This window comes from Protopterus annectens, chromosome 7.part0, assembly GCF_019279795.1.
Source record: "Protopterus annectens isolate FY-2018-M chromosome 7.part0, PAN1.0, whole genome shotgun sequence".
Lineage (NCBI taxonomy): Eukaryota > Metazoa > Chordata > Ceratodontiformes > Protopteridae > Protopterus > Protopterus annectens.
In genome coordinates, this window is record NC_056739.1 from 517,025,647 (window position 1) to 517,049,804 (window position 24,158).

Here is a 24,158-nt window from a genome sequence, read left to right on the forward strand (position 1 = left end):
GTACTTCTGGTCATGTTTAGTAAGTGTTAGTATCCTGTAGTTTTTTTTCATTATTATGAAATTCAGTATTTTGAGTTTTCAGTATTTTGAACTTTCAAGATTTTGGACTCAGTATTTTGCATTTCGAGATTATAAGCTTTCAAGATTTAGAAGTGGACCCGTATACACACACACACACACACACACACACACACACACACACACACACACACACACACACACACACACACACATGACTTCAACAACCATTCTTGTATTAATATGAATTTTCACTGGAGTCTCCCATTTCCTCAAACATCTCTAGAAATACCAGTAAGTGAACTGGGGAGCCTCTAACTTGCCCTTAGATGTTCATAAAATGTATGAATGTCCATGACCCTGTAGTCTAGTGGTATGATGTCTACAACTGTTTCTATGTCATATATTAACTGAGAGTGTGTGTATAGGTTCCAGCTATCCTATGAACAAGGTAAAGCAGCTTCAGAAAATTATTGAAGAAGGAATGAAGAAATTCTTATTTTCTGGAAAAAAAAAACATTTAATGACAAAGGTTTAATGCCATGCACAATGATGATGGTAACCAGAGAAGACATTATATTTTGAAGGGTAACCCAGGTCTTATAATAACCCAAAATCCAAATAGCACCTTGAAAGGAAGAAAAATGGCAATCCACAGCCAGATAATGCAAACCACAACTTTAATGTTCATAACACATTAATGCTTAATAGTAATCACCACATTTTCATCCTTAATACAAAAGACTTCATCAGATACAAGTTCTCCCACCTACCCTTCATTTATAATCACATCTGTTAATTACCTAAATTAACTTATCCTGACCACTTATTAAAAAATTATACACCCTACCAAGAAACCATTTAAAACACACATATAAAACATTTAAATACATTTAAAACCTTAACATTTTAAATAAATGCATTTACTCTGTTCCATTGATTTACTATTTTAATACAAGATTTCTTGTAACATGGATGTTTGGTCACAAGAGGGAGCCCTTACATAATTTTTGTTATTTTTTTTTTTTTAGTATTTTGTGTGTTTAGTATTTTGTGTGTGTGTGTGTGTGTGTGTGTGTGTGTGTGTGTGTGTGTGTGTGTGTGTGTGTGTGTGTGTGTATATATATATATATATATATATATATATATATATATATAAACTAATATTTATAAGTACATTTCTTGCACATATTTTTGTACCTGGTTTGCGGCGAACAATTTGAATATACTTAAATGTATTTATTTAAAATTTTAAATTTTAAGGTTTTAAATGTATTTAATTGTTTTATATGCGTGCTTTAAATGGTTTCTTGGAAGGCTGTGTAATTTTTAATAAGTTATCAGGATAAGTTAATTTAGAAATAGTTTTAATTAGGTAATTAATGGATGTGACTATAAATGAAGGGTAGATGGGAGAACTTGCATCTGATGTCTTTTGTATTAAGGACGTGGTGATTACTGTTAAGCATTAATGTGTTGTGGATATTAAAGTTGTGGTTTGCATTATCTGGCTGTGGACTGCCGTTTTTCTTCCTTCCAGAGTGCTATTTGAATTTTGGATTATTAATTACACTGTTGGCACCTTTTTCCAGTTCGTTTATTTTGGTTTTACAGGTCTCATAATCACATATGGGATTAATCCTTCGATGTAAAAGTGGCAGTGTCAAAGCCCAAAAGATTGCCTGCTGTAATTCTGAGGATTATTAGTGCCTTGCAATGGACTGACCTTTGAATATGTTCAAAGTCTTAGATTCCAGTATCATGGAGAGGGTTGTGGAGTTACTACTGACCACCTTTTAAATTGCAGTGCAGAGTGGATAAAGTCACCTCTGTAAAAATGCTTTGTATGGCATAACGGTGCAGTTCAGAATGCACTGATGTTCTTCGTGTTTCACTGTTGCAGTCATCATACTTGGGTTATCTGTCTGCAGGTAGCCCTCAGCTGGCCCGAATACCAGAGTCTTGGGATTTCTGCGTTGGATGCTGTCGCCTCTTCCATGACGTCAGGTCATTAGGGGTATAAAATATGCAGTTGACGCCATTACATCAGTCTTTCTTGCCGAGAAGGAGCCCCAAAGCAGAAGCGGTTCGCAAGTGCCAGTCGGCCGCTACCTGAAATTTTCATTTTTTCGAGTTTCAGACCTGAAGTTTTCTAAAGCTAAGTATCCCGTTGGGGATTCTTTTGTCTTGCTCTAACCGATGTCAGAAAAAATTAACAATTGTCTTGCCTGTGAAAAGCAAATATCTCACAGAGATTTTCATTCTTACTGCATCACCTGTTTAGGCCCAGACCACAACGTCCCTCACTGTCGGTTTTGTGACTTATTTAACACCCGAACCCTTCGTTTTTGGGCTATTTTTGTAGCTAAATTCTTTCGCTGTCATTCTCCGTATTCTGAAATGGCTTCGGTAAGCAATCCAACTACCAATCTTCTGAAAAAGTTCAAAGACAAAGAAAGAGACAGACCGCATAGGTCAAAAACTGCTGACGACACTTCCGTTAAGCTAGTCGCCAGTCCGCCGGTACTCAGTGAGGCACCTTTGCAGCCTTTGATGCCCACTTCTACAGATTCACAGGCCTCTGCTGAGACTCATTTGGAGTCCGGTATGCCACGAGATGCTTCTTCGACTATGGAACCTGCGGATCACTCTACCTTGGATGGGTCCGGAGCTGCTGTGCAGGCACCAGCTTCTGAGGGTGTATTCTGACCTACTGATATTCATATTAAACCAACAACTTCATTTCCTACTAAAACTACTGAGTTTCTCAGGCCCAGAGTTTGCACTATGCCTAGAAAACCAACGTCCAAAGTACATGCTCAAGCTCCCATGCCACAAAAACTAATGCTTAGAATGGCTGAAGACCTTATTACTCTAATTAAGGGAAGCTAGCCTTCCCCTGCCTAAAGACAAAGAATTGAATTTCCTTCTGATTCTACAGACCAGGGGTCTGATGACTCTGACCCTTCTGATTACCAGGACATACCTTTATCTACCTATGAGGATTCAGATGCAGAGGAATCCATTCCCTCTGCCTCCCCTCCAGAGGACTTTTCTTTTGGTGAAACCTTGCATACCTTAAGAGAGCATTTCCACTGGGAATGCCAGGACTATTCTCAGTCCAAAAAGAGACACAGGGAATTTTTAGATTTGCCTCAGCACAGGCCTCTAGCTATATCCCCTGTCCTGGATATTGTAGATGATGTCTTCTCAGTTCAGTCCAGTAAGTTCAGTCTTACTCCTAACATCTTACCACCAGCTCCTAGAAAACCTGACAGGTACTACAGAGTACCTAACTCTCACAAATTTATCTTTAAGAATCCTACTGCAGATCCAGAGACCATTTCCCAGGGACCTAAAGGCATTAAGGCTACTACAGCCAAAAACCCTACCCCTTCAGACAGGGATTCTAGAACTTTAGACAGATGGGGTAAGAAGGTATATACCTCTGCAACTCTTGCCATCAGGGCTTTGAATTGCCAATTTCACATGTTGAAGTACCAGCAGCATATTATGGAACTAATTAAACAAAAAATGGTGTTACTTCCAGATTGTGCAGAAAAGAAAGATTTACAAGAGTTAATACATTCTGCAAACCAGGTTAGTAAACATACTTTCCAGTGTGGGTTTGATGCCTTAGAAGCATCTTGCAGGGCTGCTGTCACTAGGTCTGTACTGAGAAGGCATGCTTGCCTAAAGGAAAAAGTCTTGCCTGACCATGTCAAAGCAAAATTACTAGATGCTCCATTAAATCAGGAGCATTTGTTTAACACAAAAGCAGAAGAAGTTCTTAAAAAGAAGGAAGTAAAAGCTAAATCTATGAAAACAGCAAAAGATTTCTTACAGGTGCAGCCACCTAAATTCAGTAGGCATTGGCCTTCAAAAAAACTGGTCTTTTCCAGTCCCTCTCAGTCCAAACCCAGGGGAAACAGACCACCAAGACTACTGTCTCAGGGTATGCAGAAATCTAAACAATGGAGTATTTCCACCTCAATACCAGGGAGTGGTAAGCCACCCCCTTATGGAAATAGTTCACAATGACTTTCCAATTATTCTTCCCAGCCATGCCCAAGTACTTGCGCCCCTAGGAGGAAAACTTGCCTTTCATGCAAAAAAATGGATGTCCATTACTCAGGACCGATGGGTTCTAAAGACTGTATCCCAGGGATACAGATTCTACTTCCAGTCACTGCCAACACCAAGTGGGTTGCCAGACCTTCCTCCAAACCAGTGGGCAGAGGCTCAAAAGTAAGTACTTTCCCTTCTCCATATCAGGTCTATTCAACCTGTTCCAATAGAACAAAGGGGACAGGGTTTCTACTCCAGACTGCTTCTGGTGCCCAGAAAAGAGAGCTCTTGGCACTCTATCTTGGATCTATCAATTCTCAACACCTTTCTGGTGTTCCCAAAATTCAGAATGCTTACACTGCAATAGCTTCTTCCTATGCTAGCCAAGGATGCCTGGTTGGTCACCCTAGACTTAAAAGAAGCTTACCTGCACATCCCCATAAGGGAGTTTTGCAGGAAATATCTACGTTTCAGGGCAGGCTCTATGCACTATCAGTTCTCTGCAATTCCCTTTGGCTTATCTACTGAGCCCAGAGTATTCACAAAATGCCTGGCTCCAGCCATTACATACTGCAGGCAGACAAATTTTCAAATCTACCGATACTTGGACGATTGCCTGATTCAGGCGGACAGTTAGGAATTGCTACTTCAGCACCTGGCATTTGTAAAAAGACTTCTAACTTCACTGGGATACACCATCAATGAAAAGAAATCACAACTGGTGCCCAGCCAATAAATTGTATTCCTGTGAGCAAGCTTAAACACAACTTCCCAGAAGGCATTCCTCACTCCAGAAATCAGGTCCTTTTGACAAACTATTTCAAACTAACCCAGCTATCTGCAAGGAAAATACTGCAGGCCCTGGGGTTCATGGCTTCATGCATTCTGTTAATTCCATATGCAAGACTGCATATGAGGAAACTTCAGTGGTACTTAAAAAGTCTCTGGTGTCAACATTCTAAGGACCTAGAAACAGTGATGCCTATCCTACCTTGTCTTAGGGCAGAGTTCCTTTGGTGGGCAGAAGCATGCAACCACAACAAGGGACATTCTTTCACTCAACCCCTCACCACCCAAACTTTGACAACAGATGCATCAGACTATGCATGGTGGGGCTCACATTGCAGACAAATGCATTCAAGGTAAATGGAGCCCAGAACAAGTTCCCCTGCATATCAATCAAAAAGAGATGCTAGCTGTACAGAATGCTCTGACAGTCTTCAAATATCTTATCCTTCCAGGACAGCTCCTGATAAAGACTTATAACACCACAGTTATGTGGTACATAAACAAGCAGGGCAGGACTCATTCTTACCCACTCTGCAGGTTATCCATGGCTCTGTGGAAAACAGCCTTGAGCAGCCAAGTGCACCTACAAGCTCAATTCCTGCCAGACAAGCAAAATTCACTGGCAGACGACTTAAGCAGAAATCTACTGGACCCTCACGAGTGGAAACTGGAACCCAACTCATTAAAACTTCTAACCTAGAGGTAGGGAACACCAGATGTGGACCTTTTTGCCTCCCCCCAAAACCACCAATTGAGCAAATTTTGCACCAGGAACCCTCACAGCACAGCCCAGAAGGTGGACGCCCTATCCTTTACATGGGAAAACCTCTCAATTTATGCCTTTGCTCTTCTGCCCCTCCTCTCAAAAGTACTACTCAAGATCAAATAGGACAGGCCAAGGGCAATCCTTATTGCACCAGACTGGCCATGCCAGCACTGGTACCCACTCCTATGCAGTCTGACAGCAGTGCCACCCTGGCACCTACATCAGACACCTTCCCTGCTGTCTCAGCAGGAGGGACATATTTTGCATCCACAGCTGCAAACCCTAAACCATGCAGCCTGGCTTATCCCCTGAATGCACCACCAGCATCCCTCAGCAAACAGGTGCTGGACGTCATCCTTGAGGCCAGAAGGCCTAGTACTAGGAAATCCTATGCTGAAAAGTGGAAAAGATATTGGTCTTGGGGTCAGTCTCAAGGAAAGGACACAGCTGTGCCCAACATACCTCAAATCCTTGATTACCTAGCAGAGCTGCTCCACAGAAGCCTATCCTTCTCACCCGTTAAGATTCATGCCTCTGCCATCTCAGCTCATTATAATACTGAGCCTCCTCTCTTTTCTCACCCTTTCATCAAACAGTTCCTGAGAGAAGCTAACAATTTAAGGCCCCCTATGAGAGCTCCCACCCCGGCCTGGGACCTTAACCTTGTACTGGAAAAGCTCACACTTCCCCCTTTTGTACCTGCTGCTACAGCAGAGTTAAAATTCCTCTCTTGGAAAACAGCCTTACTTCTAGCTATTACTTCAGCAAGAAGAGTGTCTGAGTTACAGGCACTAATGGTGGTGGAGCCCTTCATTATTTTCCATGCTGACAGGGTTTCCCTCAGGACTAACCCTTCCTTTATGCCCAAGGTGGTATCCAGTGTGGCTTTAAACCAATCCATCCATTTGCCAGCCTTTTTTCCCTAATCCTCAGAATAACTGAATAACCAACAAGTTGTTGACAACGTAATCCCTTGTCACGGACTCTCCAATAAGTGTTCAAACACCTCTCATGTAACGCAGTTTATTACATGAACGAACAACACTAAAAATACTCCAAATACTGATAGCACATACAATGAAACCAAAAAACAACTTATTTTTTGGTTTCATTGTATGTGCTATCAGTATTTGGAGTATTTTTAGTGTTGTTCGTTCATGTAATAAACTGTGTTACACGAGAGGTGTGTGAACACTTATTGGAGAGTCCGTGACAAGAAATCCTCAGAATAAAGGGGAAAGGATCCTGCACTCCTTGGATGTGCACAGACAACTCAGGTTCTACCTTGACAGGACTAAGCCTTTCAGAAAATCTGACCAGCTGCTAGTCAGCTTTGCTATAGGGGCAGAGGGCAAGGCCATTACGTAGCAAACCATTTCCAAATGGATAGCACACTGCATCCATTTCTGCACCATGGAAAACCTACCCCTCTGGGGATCAGAACTCATTCCACTAGGGCTACTTCCACCTCTACAACTTTTCTCAGGGGAGTCCCTACCAGGGACATCCTGGAAGCTGCAATCTGGAGTTCTGTACACACCTTCACCAAGCATTACCACTTACCTATTTTTTTTAAATCCAGAGCTGGATTTGCTACAGCAGTCTTACAAAGTCTGCTAGCCAGCCCTAACACTTCTTGACTGCCTCCACCCTTCCTCAGCTTTGTGAATCAACCCAATTGTGATGACTGCAACAGTGAAACACAAAGAACATAGTACAGTTGTGTACACTTACCATAAATGTAGATGTTTGAGTGTATTCACTGTTGCAGTCCTGGTTTTCCTCCCACCAGCCCCCTGGCTTTCTCTATCCTTTCTACCTATCCTCTTTATGACCATCTTTTATGGCAGGGGTATTTACTTTTTACTGGAGATGTTCCACACCATGTTATAGCTTCCTATTTTTGGGGGCTCCTGACATGTGCGGCAAGAAAAACTGATGTAATGGCGTCGGCTGCATGTTTTATACCCCTGATGACCTGACATCATGGAAGAGGCGACAGCATCCGATGCAGAAATCCCAAGACTCTGGTATTCGAGCCAAATGAGGGCTACCTGCAGGTAGATAACCCAAGTGTGATGACTGCAACAGTGAATACACTCGAGCATCTACATTTATGGTAAGTGTACACAACCGTACTTTCAGGTAACGATTTGTACTTTCTTGCAGTGAACTGCATCATCAGGTTTTTCTCTTGTGATATGGAGCCAGCAAAGACAATTCTAACATATGTAGATAGGAATGGGTTCCAGTGATGTCTATGTCAGGTTGCATCTGGAATAATGTTTCTGCTTATGACAGAAAGAGATACACAGGTTAAGCTTGCAGATAAAATGCAGGACAGATACTAAATTGGTGAAAGAAATTAAATGAATGTGGTCTAAAGACAGATGTAGAAAGCCTAAACTGTGAGAAGTGGAAAAAAAAGATAAGGATGAGATGACCCAAATGTGTGTAAGTCGATCTATCGAAAGCTGTTTCTTTGCCTGCCAGTAGACCAAATAAATTATTCCTTTTTCTTCATTGTTGTGCAATCCTGGAGTAGGCATATATCCTTTTTAGGGGTGTTTCTATGAGTTGCTGAAAGATGTTTTGGCACAATTTTTTTCAGTCAGAGGACAGCTGAAGAAACAGCTATCGATAGATTGACATGTACCTGACATAAATTTCCGGTAAAAGGGAATGACGGGGCAAAACTGGCAACTGAAAGGTAGAAGATTTCAAATAAGTTCTCAGAAGTATCAGGTGGTAGCAGATCACACTGTAAAGTAATGTAGAGGAAACAATCAGTTACTGCACCACCATCTTTAAATTCTTACCGATTCAGTCTCAGAATAAAAATATAAATAAGGAAGTCAAGGAGTTACAGGGGTGAGAGTCCCTCAAATGCATGCCTTGTATTTTTTTATTTTCTTTGGGTTTACTTCCCTTCTCTCTTTTTCGGCACGTTTGTAAAGAGCACATTCTGAGCATTAAGCTGTCATCCTGTAACTATCCTGAATGTACCACTCAGTATTTTGCACTTCAGTACATTACATCAAATTACATCACAGGCATTGAATACTTTGTCAGATAAATGCATTTTCACTCACAGCATGAAAGAAAAACATTGACTGTATTGCAAACTGACATGGTAAATCTTAACTCAGTGAAGACTTTCAAGAAAGACTGAAACAGATCAAAGAAAGGAACTAGGGCAGGCATTTGTTAGCTGATTAGAGATTAGCTGCAATACGGAGTGAGCAATATGGAGTGAATCTGTGATGTATAAATATCAAATTTGCATTTCATGATTACCAAGATGCAGCTGAATGCAAGAGCATGCCATCCTTGTCAACCAAGGAGCTGAGTGTTTTACTTTTCCATCATGCATACCCTTATTTTGAGGATCAACACAAACCATTGCTCTTTTGTTACTCCCATTATGAAGTGTATAACACCTTGCTACTGCATTAATGACATGGTCTGTACACTGTCCCTTACCAAAGGTTTTCCAAGCTTCTGCCACAACATGTTCTGCAAAAGCCATATCATCCATGCTTCCTGCAACGTAATGCGCGGAGGCTGCTCCGAGCTCCAAGCACTTTGCCACAACCTGAAAAAGAAACCAAGAAGATAACAAATTAGAAATCCAAATCTCTAGCAGAAAATTTTAATAAGCAGGTCATACCACTGCCCTTTGGTACAAACTGCTGAGTTACCATTACCCATTGAGTCTTTGTTTATATCAAAAAGTAGCGAGTTTATGTAGGTTTCTTTAAAAAATGGTACAGATCTTTCACTAGTGTGAAAACGTGATCCAGTCATATCATAGCAGCGAAATGGTTATATAAGAAAACAATAATTTAAGTTTGAAAACATAGTTTTGCTATGTTGGATATATTCAGAATGCAGTATCCTGAATCATTAGTAGCTATCTGTGCTGCTTTATCTAACAGTCTAATGGTGCATGTTATGCTGTTATGCTCACTAGTGAAAATTCCTAAACATTTACAGTGGGTTCACGACAGTCTATTGATAGTAGTCCAACAGAAGAATATGGAGTCATTGGGGGGGTTGAATGTGGTAGTCTTTCATTCCCCATAAACTCAAGGTTTTAAAACATCAGAAATGGTACACATATGAAGTGGAGGAAGGAAGCCACAGTCTTCATGCGGGGATGCTAGGAGGGCTAATCCCAGCAAAAACATTTTCTTTCAGATATTTGAAAGTTTGATCTTTACTTTTTAATTGTTGATTAGTTCTCAGTGAGTTATCTGTCAGTGAGATTGTTGTTGGTGGAATGATACAAATCCATTTTCAGAAAACATGTATGCCACAAAGGTTAGAAGACAGAGCACTTAATATAGATTGTGTTTAATTTCTTTGTATCATGTATAAAAACATTGATTTGTACGTACAGAGAGACATCATTAATATCACATGTCCTGTACAAGGCTGCTTCTGGTAGAGTTAGTGGTTTACACCCTTATTTGCAACTAAGACTCACAACGTTCATTCATTCTAGAAGTTTATTTATGCATTCATTCATTCATTCATGTACATTTGTTAACCAGGATAGTTTGACAGAGCACAGGATGAATTTAACTGGTCTGTTTTTGTGTTACTAGGCCCTAGTTTCTCGTCTATGCGCAACTAAGGCTTCTCCACTACTATGCATCTGAAGCTTCCTGTTAAGATTTTTTTCTTTAAAAGGTCATGTTAAGTATGAAGTCCATTCAGTGTCAGACAAATGGTTGAAATTCTAAAACTACCACCACTATGAACTCTGGAGGGCAAGAGTTATGGTCCTTCACCCCAATCCACTAACCACATATAAATTAAAATCTCATAGCCACAATTGGTACGGTGTAGAATCAAACCACTGGTATTAAACAGATTAAGATTAAGTACAAAAAAACCACACAAATATGAGAACTAAACAGCTCATTACTACACAACGTGGCCTCAAGATCATAAAGGAAAAAATGCACTTTTTCTGGGCATAGGTATACACTATTCACACCTAAGAATGGGCTTTACACTGAATACATGATTTAAGATTCTTTGGCTTAGTTCCACAGACCCCTTTCTCTTCACTTTTTCAGGGTTTAGTGTCTTCCAGTGCTCACTTAACTGCAGTAACTGTACTCTTACACACACACACACACACACACACACACACACACACACACACACACACACACACACACACACACACACACACACATTAACTTCCAGAAAAGCAGGGAAGGCTGGTGATATTTTCCAAGCATACATTCCTCTGTGTTGGCCCAAGGTATTAAACTGCCACTGACCAGATCACCTGACAGGGGAAGCCTCAGTTACTGTTCCATTTCTGATAATAAGCCAAATAATTATAAATACAAATGGTAGTGTGTAGCATAGCAGTCTAGCAAATTAGCGTGAGGTAGATGCCAACAGCTTGTTACAACTTAATGAATTCTCTCTTACCAATTAATACATAATTAAATAGACAGATGCAAGCTTTTGAAAAGTAAATAAATCAAAATACTTAAAAGAATCTATCAATCTGAACAGCTTGCATTTAAATTTGCAAATAAATATAAACCTGTATAGAAAAAAACAGAAAATAATCGCTTTAAAAAGACACATTACAATGAAGAAAGGTCTGTCTACTACTAAACTTTCACATGATCTCTTAACTAAAGATTTAGTAAACTGTAAACTGTAAACTGTAAACTTTACTTGGGGAATTTCCATAACACATCACAGGCAGAAATATAAGTGCAAAAACAAACTCACTGTGTGTAAACTACAAGATCGTGGGTAGTTCTCCCTTTGGACTGGCTCATTCGGGAATATTCTATATGTCTTCCCATATACAAACCACAGATGCAATTAACCACAGTTTCACAATTACTTGCTAAAGAGTTTTTTTTTTCCTGCTCTTGGTTAGTTGTCTCAACACAGAATTTTTCAGAATTTACAACTTTAGCTTCCTGACATATGAATAAACACAGTTCTTGCAATCCAGGGCAGAATAATCGCATTTTCTATTTCAGATGTCTGCTCTACATTTCACTTCTGATATACAATTATTTTATTTCCCAAAAGAATGCAGCTACAAACTTCCATTCATATACTTTTTTACAATTCATATAGAAAATGGTCAGAAGTTCTCACATTTTCCATGCCACTGAAAAAAATTACAAATTCTGTCATATATTTTAATTTACCTGTCACAAATTTGATCTCAAACATCTCACTGGCTTACAGTTAAAGATCCTTTCCACGTACTTATTTTACTATGATCGCCATGGGTACAAAGTTGCTCATATATCTTCATTTAGCCATCTAAAAGGGCTACTGTCACTCTGGCCTTTGCCACTTTTACACCTACACTGATCTCAGAAGCATTTACTACTTCCTTAACCTCATGTGGCAAAATGGCAGGGTTAGACAACTTAGCATGAATATGTACTATCAAGGGAAATCCCTTTCCTTCCATGGTAGAAATTCAGATTAAGTGCAATGAAATTAACTTACTCTTCTATATAGTCATGCAGATTGGTAAATTAATTACTGTAGCATGTATGTTACATCAAGTCAAAATCACATATACCTTTGCAGTTCATAATATGATTGCAAGTGCAACATATACTAGGCCTCACTAATTAACTCTTAAGAAAAAAATTCCCACCTTATTCTGGATGATAACTAAAAGGGCAGGAATTTGTCTTGTCTGTGTTGCTGATGCCAGTTTTATATCACTAATTTATTTCAAGAAAGCTTTCCCTTAATGGTACACATAATTCAGAGCAATAGTTGGGAAGAGTGCTATAATATTTCAATATTGTTTTGAGACCCTTATTGCTATTTGCATGGTTATGATTTTTCTGCCTTATGTCATGCGACCTAAAAACCCTTTCATTATATTCTTTCACACTCTGTTTAGATGCCCTGTCTCCCTGCTGCTTAATTGTGTAATCATGTTCTGATTAAGTCACTGCTTTTGTGTTATAATTTCCTGGCAATAAGTTTAAGATATGGGAATTTACAGAACTAGGCTGACTGGCCAAATGAAAAGGAAAGGGAATCTCTATATGCTGAAACTAATTTACCCATTGTTGGATACTGTAACGTCTGCATACATCTAATTTATATAATCAGCATTTAAGTTATTCCACATTTTGGGTTCAATATTGCAATATCATGGCAATAATACTCAGCTTTTTCCTTCATCCAAGTAATCATATTCCTAGCAATCAGGCCCACTGCTTTAGTGTTTAAATTAATTTTAAGAAAAAAATGATAGGTTTGTACTCCTATGCCTACTAATACTGTACAATAAAGCTCCATTAAAGTTCAGCAGAGAGGATGCTAAGTAATCTGAAAGAAAAATTTGGGTAAATAAATGGAAACTGTAAAATACAAAATGGTATAATAGTTTACAAGCTTATAAATGGTGGTCATTGGTTATAGAATTGAAGGGGGATGTGATAGTTTCTTAGAGGAATGCAGATAGCTGAGTATTATTGCCTGATGAGTTGTTAAACCCAGAATGGACCAGATAAGTAAATGTTTGTGTGGGTGTCTGTGTCTGTGTATTTTGTACATGTTCGACTGCAACCATGTCAACATCTGCTTGCATTTATTTATTTATTTAACTTATTTAATTATATTTGTTTACCAGGAAAGGCCAACAGGATAATTGTATCTATTTTCAGCAGAGGCCCAGGGGAAAAAAACTCAACAAACAAAAGAACAGATAATAGACACACATGGGTGAAAGTTGTCATCATATTACAACATACTGTAAATACACAGATAAATGCAAATACTCATACACATGACAAAAAGAATAATGGACATACACCATAATTAAAACAAGATAAATAAAATATCATGTAGCACTGAAACGTGCTGACATGTTATAAACGCAAGAGTTTATTACTCACTCATAAAGCAAATGCATGAGTGGAAAAATTAAAATGATGGAAAAAGGAGAGGAATGTAGAGAAAAGGTATTTGTCAGAGGTAATTGTGACACCCGTGCACTGGCTCAGCAATCAAGGAGCCTCAGTCCTCACCGCTAACACCAGTGAGGGGTGTCCATATAGGGAAAGGATAATAAATGCACACACAGTAAAGTACAATTTCCCTTAAGAGCACACAGAGATCACAGTGTGTCTGGGGCTGGTTTCTCCCTTTCTTTCCAGATCCCCAATAACACTCCCCACTAGCACAGCTATGCAGTCCAGATCTCAGCCTAGTGGGCAAGCTAAAATCTTCAGCACCCTCTCTGTCCAACCAGTGCTTCGTGTCCTTGCCCAAGTAGCTGATAAACACACTCTTTGAGATAAGAGTTTATACAACCACACAGACACTCCTGGGGAAAGCTGACACAGGTTCTCCAGCTGTGCCCCTTTTACCCAGACTATATGGTAGAAATCACTGCCACCACCCAGCTAATATTTATCAGCTACTCAAAGCCCCTTATTAAAGGGTGTCCAATTATTACTGTGCAATATTATTATCCAAATGGTAAGTGTGCCTAAACAGTCAAGACTTATTTGGACTGACTTGGTACAGTATCACTATATACATGCAATGAACTCTTAGAGCTTAAATTATCTCTACACAAAACAGCCGCAGCTGAAAAGTTTAAAAATATTTAATAATAAATAATAAAAACACAAGACAATAATTCTTACTACACAGTGCTAGTCAAGAGTTCAGAGATCACAGAGAAATACTTAAAATAATACCGTAGAAAAGTTCTGACATCACAGTAAAACAAACTAGTCTAATCTTCCTATTTCCTAGCTATATTTAAGAGAAACACTAACGTCTAAGATCCTACTTACATATAGATACAGGCAGTGCTTATGATGCTGGATGTTCTCAAGACAAATACTCTAATGCTCTCAGTCTTTCTGTCCTTAAATTGATAACACAGTACTACTGATTCATTTCAGATTACATCATTTCTTCTGGTTCCCAGGCTAACAGACACTCTGAAGTTAATGGCCCCTTTGATCTTGCAGCTGGTCAGGAACCAGAGCAATAAAAGAAATTATACATGCAAATTCTAGCCATTAACTCTGGCTTCAAAACAATAGGGAGAATTCCTCCATCCAGACATATCGGCTCCAAGTTTTGACAGACTTGCCAGCTTTGTTACAGCAGAGTGCACTGTTGTTACATTTTTGCAGTTCCACATTTAACACCATTTTCCCATTTAAGAGAACAAGCTTGTGGCTTATATTAATATTTACAAATGACAGAATTATCTACAAAATTCTATCTGGCTAGGCTGGCAGCCTTCACCTATCTTCACCCCCCCCCCCCGAAGAACTCAAGCTAGTTTTTCAAGTGACCCTTGAGAAATGTTGCTTGAGAGGGTTAGGTCTATCTGAGTATATCTTACCCCATTCCCTGTCTTGAGAGCTCACCTGCATTGGCATTGCTAATCCCATTGCTGTGCTGCACTGACATATCATATGCTTGCAACCCTAGGCTCCATCTTAGCAACTTGGCATTTTGCTGGCTGGCTCTGTTCTTCCTTGTCAGTTCTGTGAGGGGAACAGCTATGGTACTATGACTGGGAACAAACTTTCTTTAGTACCCTGCTGTCCTTAGGAATGCCCTCACCTGCTTTGTGGTAACAAATGCAGGCCATGCCTGAATGGCTTCTACTTTGGCAGGTTCTGGCCTGATCTTACCACTCCCCACTCCATGTCCCAGGTAGGAGATGTCTGACATACCCACCTGACATTTGCTCGGCTTAATGGTCAACCTTGCCATCTGTAGTCTGCCAAGCTCCTCCCTGGCATGTGGAAGGTACTCTTGCCAGGAATGGCTATAGATGGCAAGATCATCTAGGTAAGTAAGGGTAAACCCTCCTGATCCTGCTAGGATATGATCTACCAGCTGCTGGAATGTTGCTGGGGCATTTTTCATCCCAAAAGGCATCGTATTTAACTCATACAAGGCAAAAGGATTCACAAAGGCTGACTTCTCCTTAGCAATGGGAGTCAAGGGCACCTGCCACTAACCCCTGGTAAGATCAATGGTTGTATGATACTTAGCCCCACCCAGCTGCTCTAGGGCCTCATATGTCCTAGGCACAGGGTAAGCATCTGATTCTGTGTAACTCATTTCCTGTAGTCCATACAGAACCTGGTGCTGCCATCCTTCTTTTGCACCAGCACCAATGGGTAGGCCCAAGGACTGTTGGACCCTTGAATCACCCTTAGTTCTAACATCTACTGTATCTCCTCCCTCAGAGTCTGTTTGACTCTCTCAGGCACCCTATAAGGGGCCTGCCTGATAGGCCTTTGGGGTCCTGTATCCACCTGGTGCTGCACCAGGTGGGTGCACCCTGGTTTCCCAGTGAGCATGTCCCCAAACTCCTGTAACACTGCTCAGATTTCTCAAACCTGGGTAGGAGATAGCTGCTGGGACATTGCTACCGCTTCCACTGAGGTGTCAGTCCCAGCCTCACTGAGGAGCTCAGTCACCAGATCTCCCTCAGACTCCTCCTGCAATCCACTGCAAATGCTCAGCACAAGGGCCTCCCTATCATGATAAGGTTTCATCATGTTAACATGGTACATTTTGTACCCCTGCCTTCTGCCTAGCAGTTCCACCATGCAATTAACATCACTTACCTTTCTTACCACTTTGTGGGGTCCCTCCCAAGCTGCTTGCAGCTTGCTGTGTCCGACAGGAATGAGAACCATTACCTGCTGCCCCACAGCATACTCTCTAGCTCAAGCATTCCTGTCATACCACACATTTTTCTGTTGTAGGGCTTCCGACAGGTTCTCCTGGGCCAAGTCCATGAGTTCCCTGAGCCTTGTCCTGAGGTTTAGGACATATGCCACAACAGACTCCTTGTGAGGTTCACACTCACCTTTCCACTCATCAAGAATTAAATCTAGAAGGCCCCTCACCCTATGCCTATACAGCAACTCAAAGGATGAAAAACATGTGGACTCCTGGGGAACCTCTCTGTAAGCAAACAACAGATGCAACAAATATTTGCCCCACTCCCTCTTAAACTAGCCTGCAAATGCCTGTAGCATGGACATGATTGTAGAGTTTAAACTTTCAACAAGACCATTAGTCTCGGGAGGGTAGGGAGTGGTCTTCAGGTGCTTCACCACACAGGACTTCCACAGACAAGCCAGCAGGTCTGACATGAAATTGGTACCTCTGTTAGTCAGCATTTCTTTTGAGAAACCTACCCTGCTGAAAATCTCTAACAAATCATTTGCCACCTTTTCTGCCTCAGTGGAGGACAGAGCCACTGCCTCGGTGTATCGTGTAGCATAATCCACTCCCACTAGGATAAACATTTTCCCTGTGGAACTTGGGGTACTCAGAGGCCCCAAAATATCCATAGCTACCCTCTGAAATGGCTTCTCAATCACAGGCAAAGGCATCAAAGGAGCTCTCACCTTGTCTCCTGCTTTGCCTACCTTTTCACACTGCTCACAGCTCCTACAGTACCCTGTTACATCCTGGAAATTCCAGGCCAATAGAAGTTCTGCATAATACGTCTCTTTGCACGTTTTATGCCCATGTGACCTGCAAAGGGAATGTCATGGGCTATGGCTAGAAGTGCCAGATGGTAGGCTCTAGGCACTACCAACTGCTGTACCCTCTCACCTTCTAGCCCTCCCTCAGGGGTCCACTCTCTATACAGTAACCCTTTGTCCCAGTATACAGATCCCCCCCTTCCCTTGAGAATCAAGTGCCTCACAAGCTACCTGCCTCAGGCCTTGCAATGTAGAGTCTGAGAGCTGAGCCTGTCTCAACTCTCTCTTTGTAACCCTTCCCAGCTCCTCTTCCTCAGGAAGTCTGGCATCTTCTGACAGTGGTGTCTCAGCCTGAGTACTACTACTCAACTCTGCCTTTGCAGTCCCTCTGCCCAAGGGAATATCAGTACCCACAAGCAGCTGTGGCAAACCTTCAGTTTCACTGCTACATAGTAGTTCCCTCCCTAAAGTAACCACCTCACTAGTCCCGGCTGCAAGTATGCAGTCTGTCTGGGTCTCTCCCAGGCTACCAGACCCACATGCTTGTCTCCTAGCCTGACTGCATGTAACTGCATAAGCACATGATACTGCCTCATCCAAACCCTTCCCTATCATCACATCTTCAGGATGGTAGTTCGGTACCCTTGTTGACTCAAGACAACCTACTATTGGTATTTTCTCTTTCCCACTCATTATTACTGTGCAATATTATTATCCAAATGGTAAGTGTGACTAAACAGTCAAGACTTATTTGGACTGACTTGGTACAGTATCACTATATACATGCAATCTACTCTTATCTCTACACAAAACAGCCACAGTTAAAAGGTTTAAAAATATTTAATAATAAATAATAAAAACGCAAGACAATACTTTTTACTACACAGTGCTAGTCAAGGGTTCAGAGATCACAGAGAAATACTTAAAATAATACCGTACAAAAGTTCTGACATCACAGAAAAACAAACTAGTCTAATCTTCCTATTTTCTAGCTATATCTAAGAGAAACACTAAAGTCTAAGATCCTACTTACATATAGATACAGGCAGTGCTGGTGATGTTGGATGTTCTCAAGACAAATGCTCTAATGCTCTCATTCTTTCTGTCCTTAAATTGATAACACAGTACTACTGATTCATTTCAGATTACACCATTTCTTTCTAGTTCCCAGGCTAACAGACTCTCAGAAGTTAATTATTTTATTTTATTTATTTTACACTTGTTGACCGGGATAGTCTGACTGGATAGATGTCCATTTTCAGTGGAGGCCCGGCAAGAAAAGCTCCAAACTTACAAACAGATAAAGACAAGCAAGTTACAATATATGCACAAACATGTTGTATTAACATACAAGTCACAGTCTCACATTTCAAGCCTATGAGAAATACAGCTTATATTCAGAAATATATACAAATATGTTACAATTTCTCTTATCAAACCTATAGGTGCAGCTATATACAGAGTATCTGCAGAGATTTTACAGTTTCTCTTTTCAAACCTTTTAGTGTAAGAGGTAAGTTGCTGTGAATAAAAATTTGCAGGGATATGGAAGTAGATTAGGCTTTAGTCAGGGTTAGAGCAAATATATAACCAGTGTGTTTTAAAATACTGGGTTAGATTTTTTTTGAACTGATTAAGGGAGGGGTTCAGAGTAAGTCAGATGGGAACGAATTCCAGGTTTTGCCTACTAAATTTGCAAACAAAGATTCTCCAGATAGGTTGTTAGCTTTAACAGACTGAACCAAAAGTTTTGTAGTTGAATGAAATGGCCTAGCGTTTTTGTAGGAATGGATAATGTTTTTAAGGGAGGCTGTTTTTTCTGGATGGTTAATAACCTTGAATGCTACAGTAAGTTGATTATATTGAATTAGCCTGGGGAGTTCTAGCCATCCTAACAGGTTTAGGTTTTGACAATGGAGTGTCCTTTGGGGAGTTTCTGTGGCAAACCTGGCAATTTGATTGTAGCAGCTAGATAGTTTGCTGAGATCAGTTTTGTTCACGTTAGTGAGCATTGGCAAGGCACAGAGTAGAGTTGAAAGCAGATGGATATGGGCAATGGCAGTCCTAGCTAGAGGGATGAGAAAAGGTTTGTTTTTTGTATAGGGAGCCAAGTTTTTTATTAACAGTTTTAATAGTTTGGTTCACGTGCATATCATATTTGAGGTTGTTGTCTATTATAACACCCAGGAGTTTGGTATACATATCTGATGAGATTATGGTCCCATTGTTAGATGTTACAGTAAACAAAGGTTGAGAGGATTTGCGAGTAGGGTAGAAGAGCAATAGCTTTGTTTTATTAGGGTTTAATATCAGCTGTTGATTAGAAATCCAGTTTTCCAATGTATTAAAGGTTTTCTGGGTTAACCTAAGGAGATCTGTAGGGGTAGATGCTGAGCAAATCATGGTGGAGTTATCAGCATATTGTATACAGGTTGCATCTGGGATTACAGTGTGGAGGTCATTGATAAAGAGGGAGAAAAGAAGGGGACCTAATATGGAGCCTTGAGGAACACCAAGGGTAACGGGGAGAAGGGTGGAGAGTTTGTCCTGCCAAAGGACAAACTGCTGTCTTCCACTAAGATATGGTTGAAACCATTGTATGGCATGGTTGCTTAGGGATATTTTCTTTAGGGTAAGTAAGTTTAGATGGTGGTTAACCATGTTGAAGGCCTTGGAAAGATCGAAAAATAGGGCAGAAGATAGTCTGTTGTTGTTACGGTTGAAATTTATGACATTAGAAAGGAGATGAGGGCTGTGGTGGTACTGTGCTGTGGTCTAAATCCATGCTGGGAGCTGGCCAGAAGATTATGTTGAATAAGTTAGTATAAGAGTTGTTTATGGATACACTTTTCCATAATTTTAGCCAGAGGGGAAAGGATAGCTATTGATCTATAGTTTGACAGCTCAGTGGAGCAGCCTCTTTTGTGGAGTGGTATGACGTGATATTTTCCAGATATAGGGGATAGAGGCTTCAGTTATGGTTCTGTTTATCAAAATAGAGACAGGGAATGCTATAACATCAGCAGATTTTTGCAGGTGGTCTGCAGGGAGGAGCCCCATTGATCTTGCAGCTTGTCAGGAACCAGAGCAATAAAAGAAATTATACATGCAAATTCTAGCCATTAACTCTGGCCTCAAAACAATAGGCAGAATTCCTTCATCCAGACATATTGGCTCCAAGTTTTGACATCAAAGAATTGACTTGTTAGTTTTGTTACAGCAGAGTGCACTGTTGTTACATTTTTGCAATTCCACATTTAACACCGTTTTTTCCCATTTAAAAGAACAAGCCTGTGGCTTATACTAATATTTACAAATGACAGAATTATCTACAAAATTCTGTTTGGCTAGGTTGGCAGTCTTCACCTATCTTCACAGTAATAACTGGAGTAGATATGGCAGCAGGAGAAATATGGAGAAAAGGAATAAGATAAACAAAAACAAGGAAAAGGAGAGAGAGGAAGATATATATAGCTATTACAGGAAAAGGAGCTGGCATTGTAGCTAGCAGAACAGCAAGTGGAAGGCTAGGAGTCAGACAGGAATTCATTTAGTTGCAGCTTAAATACATGGATATTGTGCATTGCCCTGGTTGGTGCAAGGATCATATTCCAGACTGGTATGAGTACAGTAAAGTTTTAACTAAATCTTCTAGAGATATTTTTAGTCTCCTAATGTATACTTGCCTGTGTTTGTGCAAGTATGACTGTATCTGCACTTGTGTGTTCATCTTTACTATCAGCATTAGCCTTCACAATTTTGCTCATATCAAACTGAAACATTTTAATTACATTACATTTGACACTGGGCCTTTCCAAAAAGTAAAGATTGTTCTACTTATTTACTTATTTATTTCTTCTTTTCATTACTAGCAATTGTACAATAAACTATTTAGTGACTTTTATAACAATTACAGAAGCTACACGAGTCTTGACTGCTAACTTCTAAGTGCCTGCAGTGTTTGTCTTCAACTTGCCATCTTGTACCATTCCTGCCATAAATGATACAATTATTTGTACTATTTTAAAGATAAAATGTAATAAAAACATATAAAGAGACATTTTTTTGCCTCTTAATCTCCACTTGCCTGTTTATTCATAGTATTACATAATGTTTACTGTTTTATTTAGAAAACACTGTAGGTTTATATCAAATCCCAACAATTTTAATCATGCAGTCTTTAGCACTGTCTCCTCCCAATATGTAATTATATAAACAAAGCAGCATTTTTCTATAAAGAGAAAGAAAGCAGTGAAATAATTTTGATAGTTCAAACACTGTTTCACAAGCTTTTTTCACTTTATTATGAAATATATAGCAACGTCTTGCATTGAAATGCGTTTTCTTTTTATCTAACATTTAAATTTGATGGAGCTGACTGAGTGGGAGATATCTATAGCAGATGGCTGTACCAATTTATAATAATTTAATGTGTTCACACATGACACTTTTTTTTTTTTTAATTTTCTTTAGGATTCAACCACTGCAGATGTCCAGCAGAAGCAATACTTACCAGGTTGGAGCTTTGAGTATTAATTGAATTTTATGGATACACGCAGAAAACTAGAGTGCAATCATGCTGAGATTAGGAAAAAAAAGAGGGTGACAATTCCACACAATGCTCAATTTGTCCATGAACACAACTGCTCATTTACCAAACAGACACTGGGTTTTGAAAGAGAGCATAAATGACTCTAGTAGCAAGTATGACCATATAGTATATCTGATTTGTTCATTAATCTACCCCGACAACTTACCCAAGGGCAGAGTGATCAGTGGTTTAAATTCTCCACCTTCTTACTACAGTAATTTAACCAACAGCCTATATTCTCAATCCTCTCATTATCAATACAGATTTTGTGCTCCATTTGAAGTCTTGCTTGCTACATTCAGAGTTCAGTACATTTGTTTCACCTCCTAGCCACTGACTATCAGTTACCACCAGCTCCTCTTTCTTTTCGTTCACTGTGTCTGCCTTAACCTTCGTGGCTCAAACAGACCCATGTCCAGGGTGGTTGAGAAAAACAAGGATGCAGTTGTAGTGACCTGCTGTGGCCACAGAGTGTGCTTAAATCCCACAGTACCTCTCTGTAGTCTTGGCACCTCCACAATCTCTGTTTCAGGAAGTGCGTGCACACCTTTGCTTATGCATAACCTCTCGACCAAGTGCTGTATCACTTGCTGCAGTGAGCCCATCAGGCTTTTAACACTGTAACTGCAGTAAGCATATGCTGCCCACTCCCTCGCAAAATAGATGAGTCAATGTTGGCCACTCACTCCCATCCTCCCACTGCTGTCCATGTTGCTTGTTGAACACAGGTTGTCTGGGGTGCTGCAAGAGCTGTATCTCTCTGTGCCACAGGGCCAACTATTCTCTATATTGAATCTTGCTTGCAAGCTTTTACCATGAGCCCCTTCATTTTCTTTTGTTCCTCTGTGACATACAATTTAAGCTCCATTATACTCAAACTACAATAAGCATTAATAATAACATAAGAAATGTGTACATATCCAAATAATGGAGGTGCATGAGGAAGCAAGGCTAAATGCCAGCATATACTGTAAAGTTCTAGATAACTTGTTTGTGTTAATTGATGATTATTCAATGATCCCTCTTACTGAGGTAGTTTCTTCTTTATCAGCTCATGCTGGGAATGCTTTTCCCCACACTGGGTCAGTTGTAAAGTGCACATGGTTTAATCTTGCTGAATTCTATTCTGAACTCAGAGGTAATTCTACAAGAAATCATTAGTGTTGCTGTTTTTTTTTTCACCCACTAATAGTTATTCAACATGTAAGGGCTTTTATCTCTGGTTGTGTAACCATGCAGTCGTGTGTAAGTAAAGCAGTGTTGACCAGTGTGCTTCTTCTAGCTGGAACTTCACTGAATAGAAACTTGATGAAATACAGACGGCATGCTGTGATTCCAGGACCTGACACCTGTTACTATGTCTAGGGCAGCAGAGACATTATACACTAATAATGGCCTTCCATTTAATAGATCAAAACTTAGGCAGTCTTGAGAGCTACAGTTTTTTATGACCAATATAAAAATGCCACAAGATTATTAAGGGTATAGGATATTGGGATTCATATAGGATATTTGGATTAGTGTTGACTGATCAACATTACATTCCCTGAAAGCAAAAACTCTAAAAATGTTTTGTTAAAAGCACTTTTGGAGAAACTTGGAGTAAATCTTTTTTGGAGCAAGTCCTATGTGTGTGTGTGTGTGTGGGGGCATCCCAATATGCTAAAACATTAATATACCTACTCCAGTGTTGTACAACAGTAGAAAAAAAGGAGGTTTCCACTATCCGTAAAAGTACTTTCAGTGACACATTCTCGCTGAAACAGCAGTCACCTAAACTACTATCAATGCACTGATACACTGATGGATATTTGACTGAATTAATGGTTAAAAAGTAACATCAGTATACTGATGGGGTCCTGCAGTTCCATGTACTCTATAACAGAGACCATATCAATCATGCTAATATTCAAATATGACTATGGGAGTAAGACACCATCAAAAAGTGAACAGTGAAATGTCGGGGAAAAAAAACACAAAATGCCCTGGTTATAAAATAAAGATTAAAAAGAATTACTCAAAATGGCCCAACTGTTTTAACAAGAAATGTAAGACAAAGTCAGAATACATCTATGTTTAACTTGGAATACTAATTTGTATCACACAGTATATTTATATATATTTGTATTAAGCTTCCTAAGTGTGAGCAATAAGGGCACTGCTAAACTATATAAAGGTCTTTCTAAAATTACATAATGATTTTATATAGAATATATGTGTGTGTGTGTGTGTGTGTGTGTGTGTGTGTGTGTGTGTGTGTGTGTGTGTGTGTGTGTGTGTATGTGTGCGTGTATATAATTATACATATACATATATATAATTTAGTGTAACTAATTTTAACAATATTATTTATCATACCAATTTATATAGTATAATATTAGTGAATCATTAACATAATGGTCACACTGTGTTTAGC

The 24,158-nt window shown here is 39.8% G+C and overlaps 1 protein-coding gene across 2 annotated transcripts in view; it reads right to left on the reverse strand.

Annotated features, from left to right (window-relative positions):
- The window catches only part of HSD11B1 (hydroxysteroid 11-beta dehydrogenase 1), a 247,887-nt gene that overhangs the window by 171,093 nt on the left and 52,636 nt on the right, over positions 1 to 24,158 (reverse strand). For both annotated transcript variants that reach the window (XM_044077131.1, XM_044077130.1), the window contains exon 3: positions 9,125 to 9,236. In XM_044077131.1, the coding sequence (XP_043933066.1) occupies positions 9,125 to 9,236 (112 nt within the window). The remainder of the gene's footprint in view (positions 1 to 9,124; positions 9,237 to 24,158) is intronic.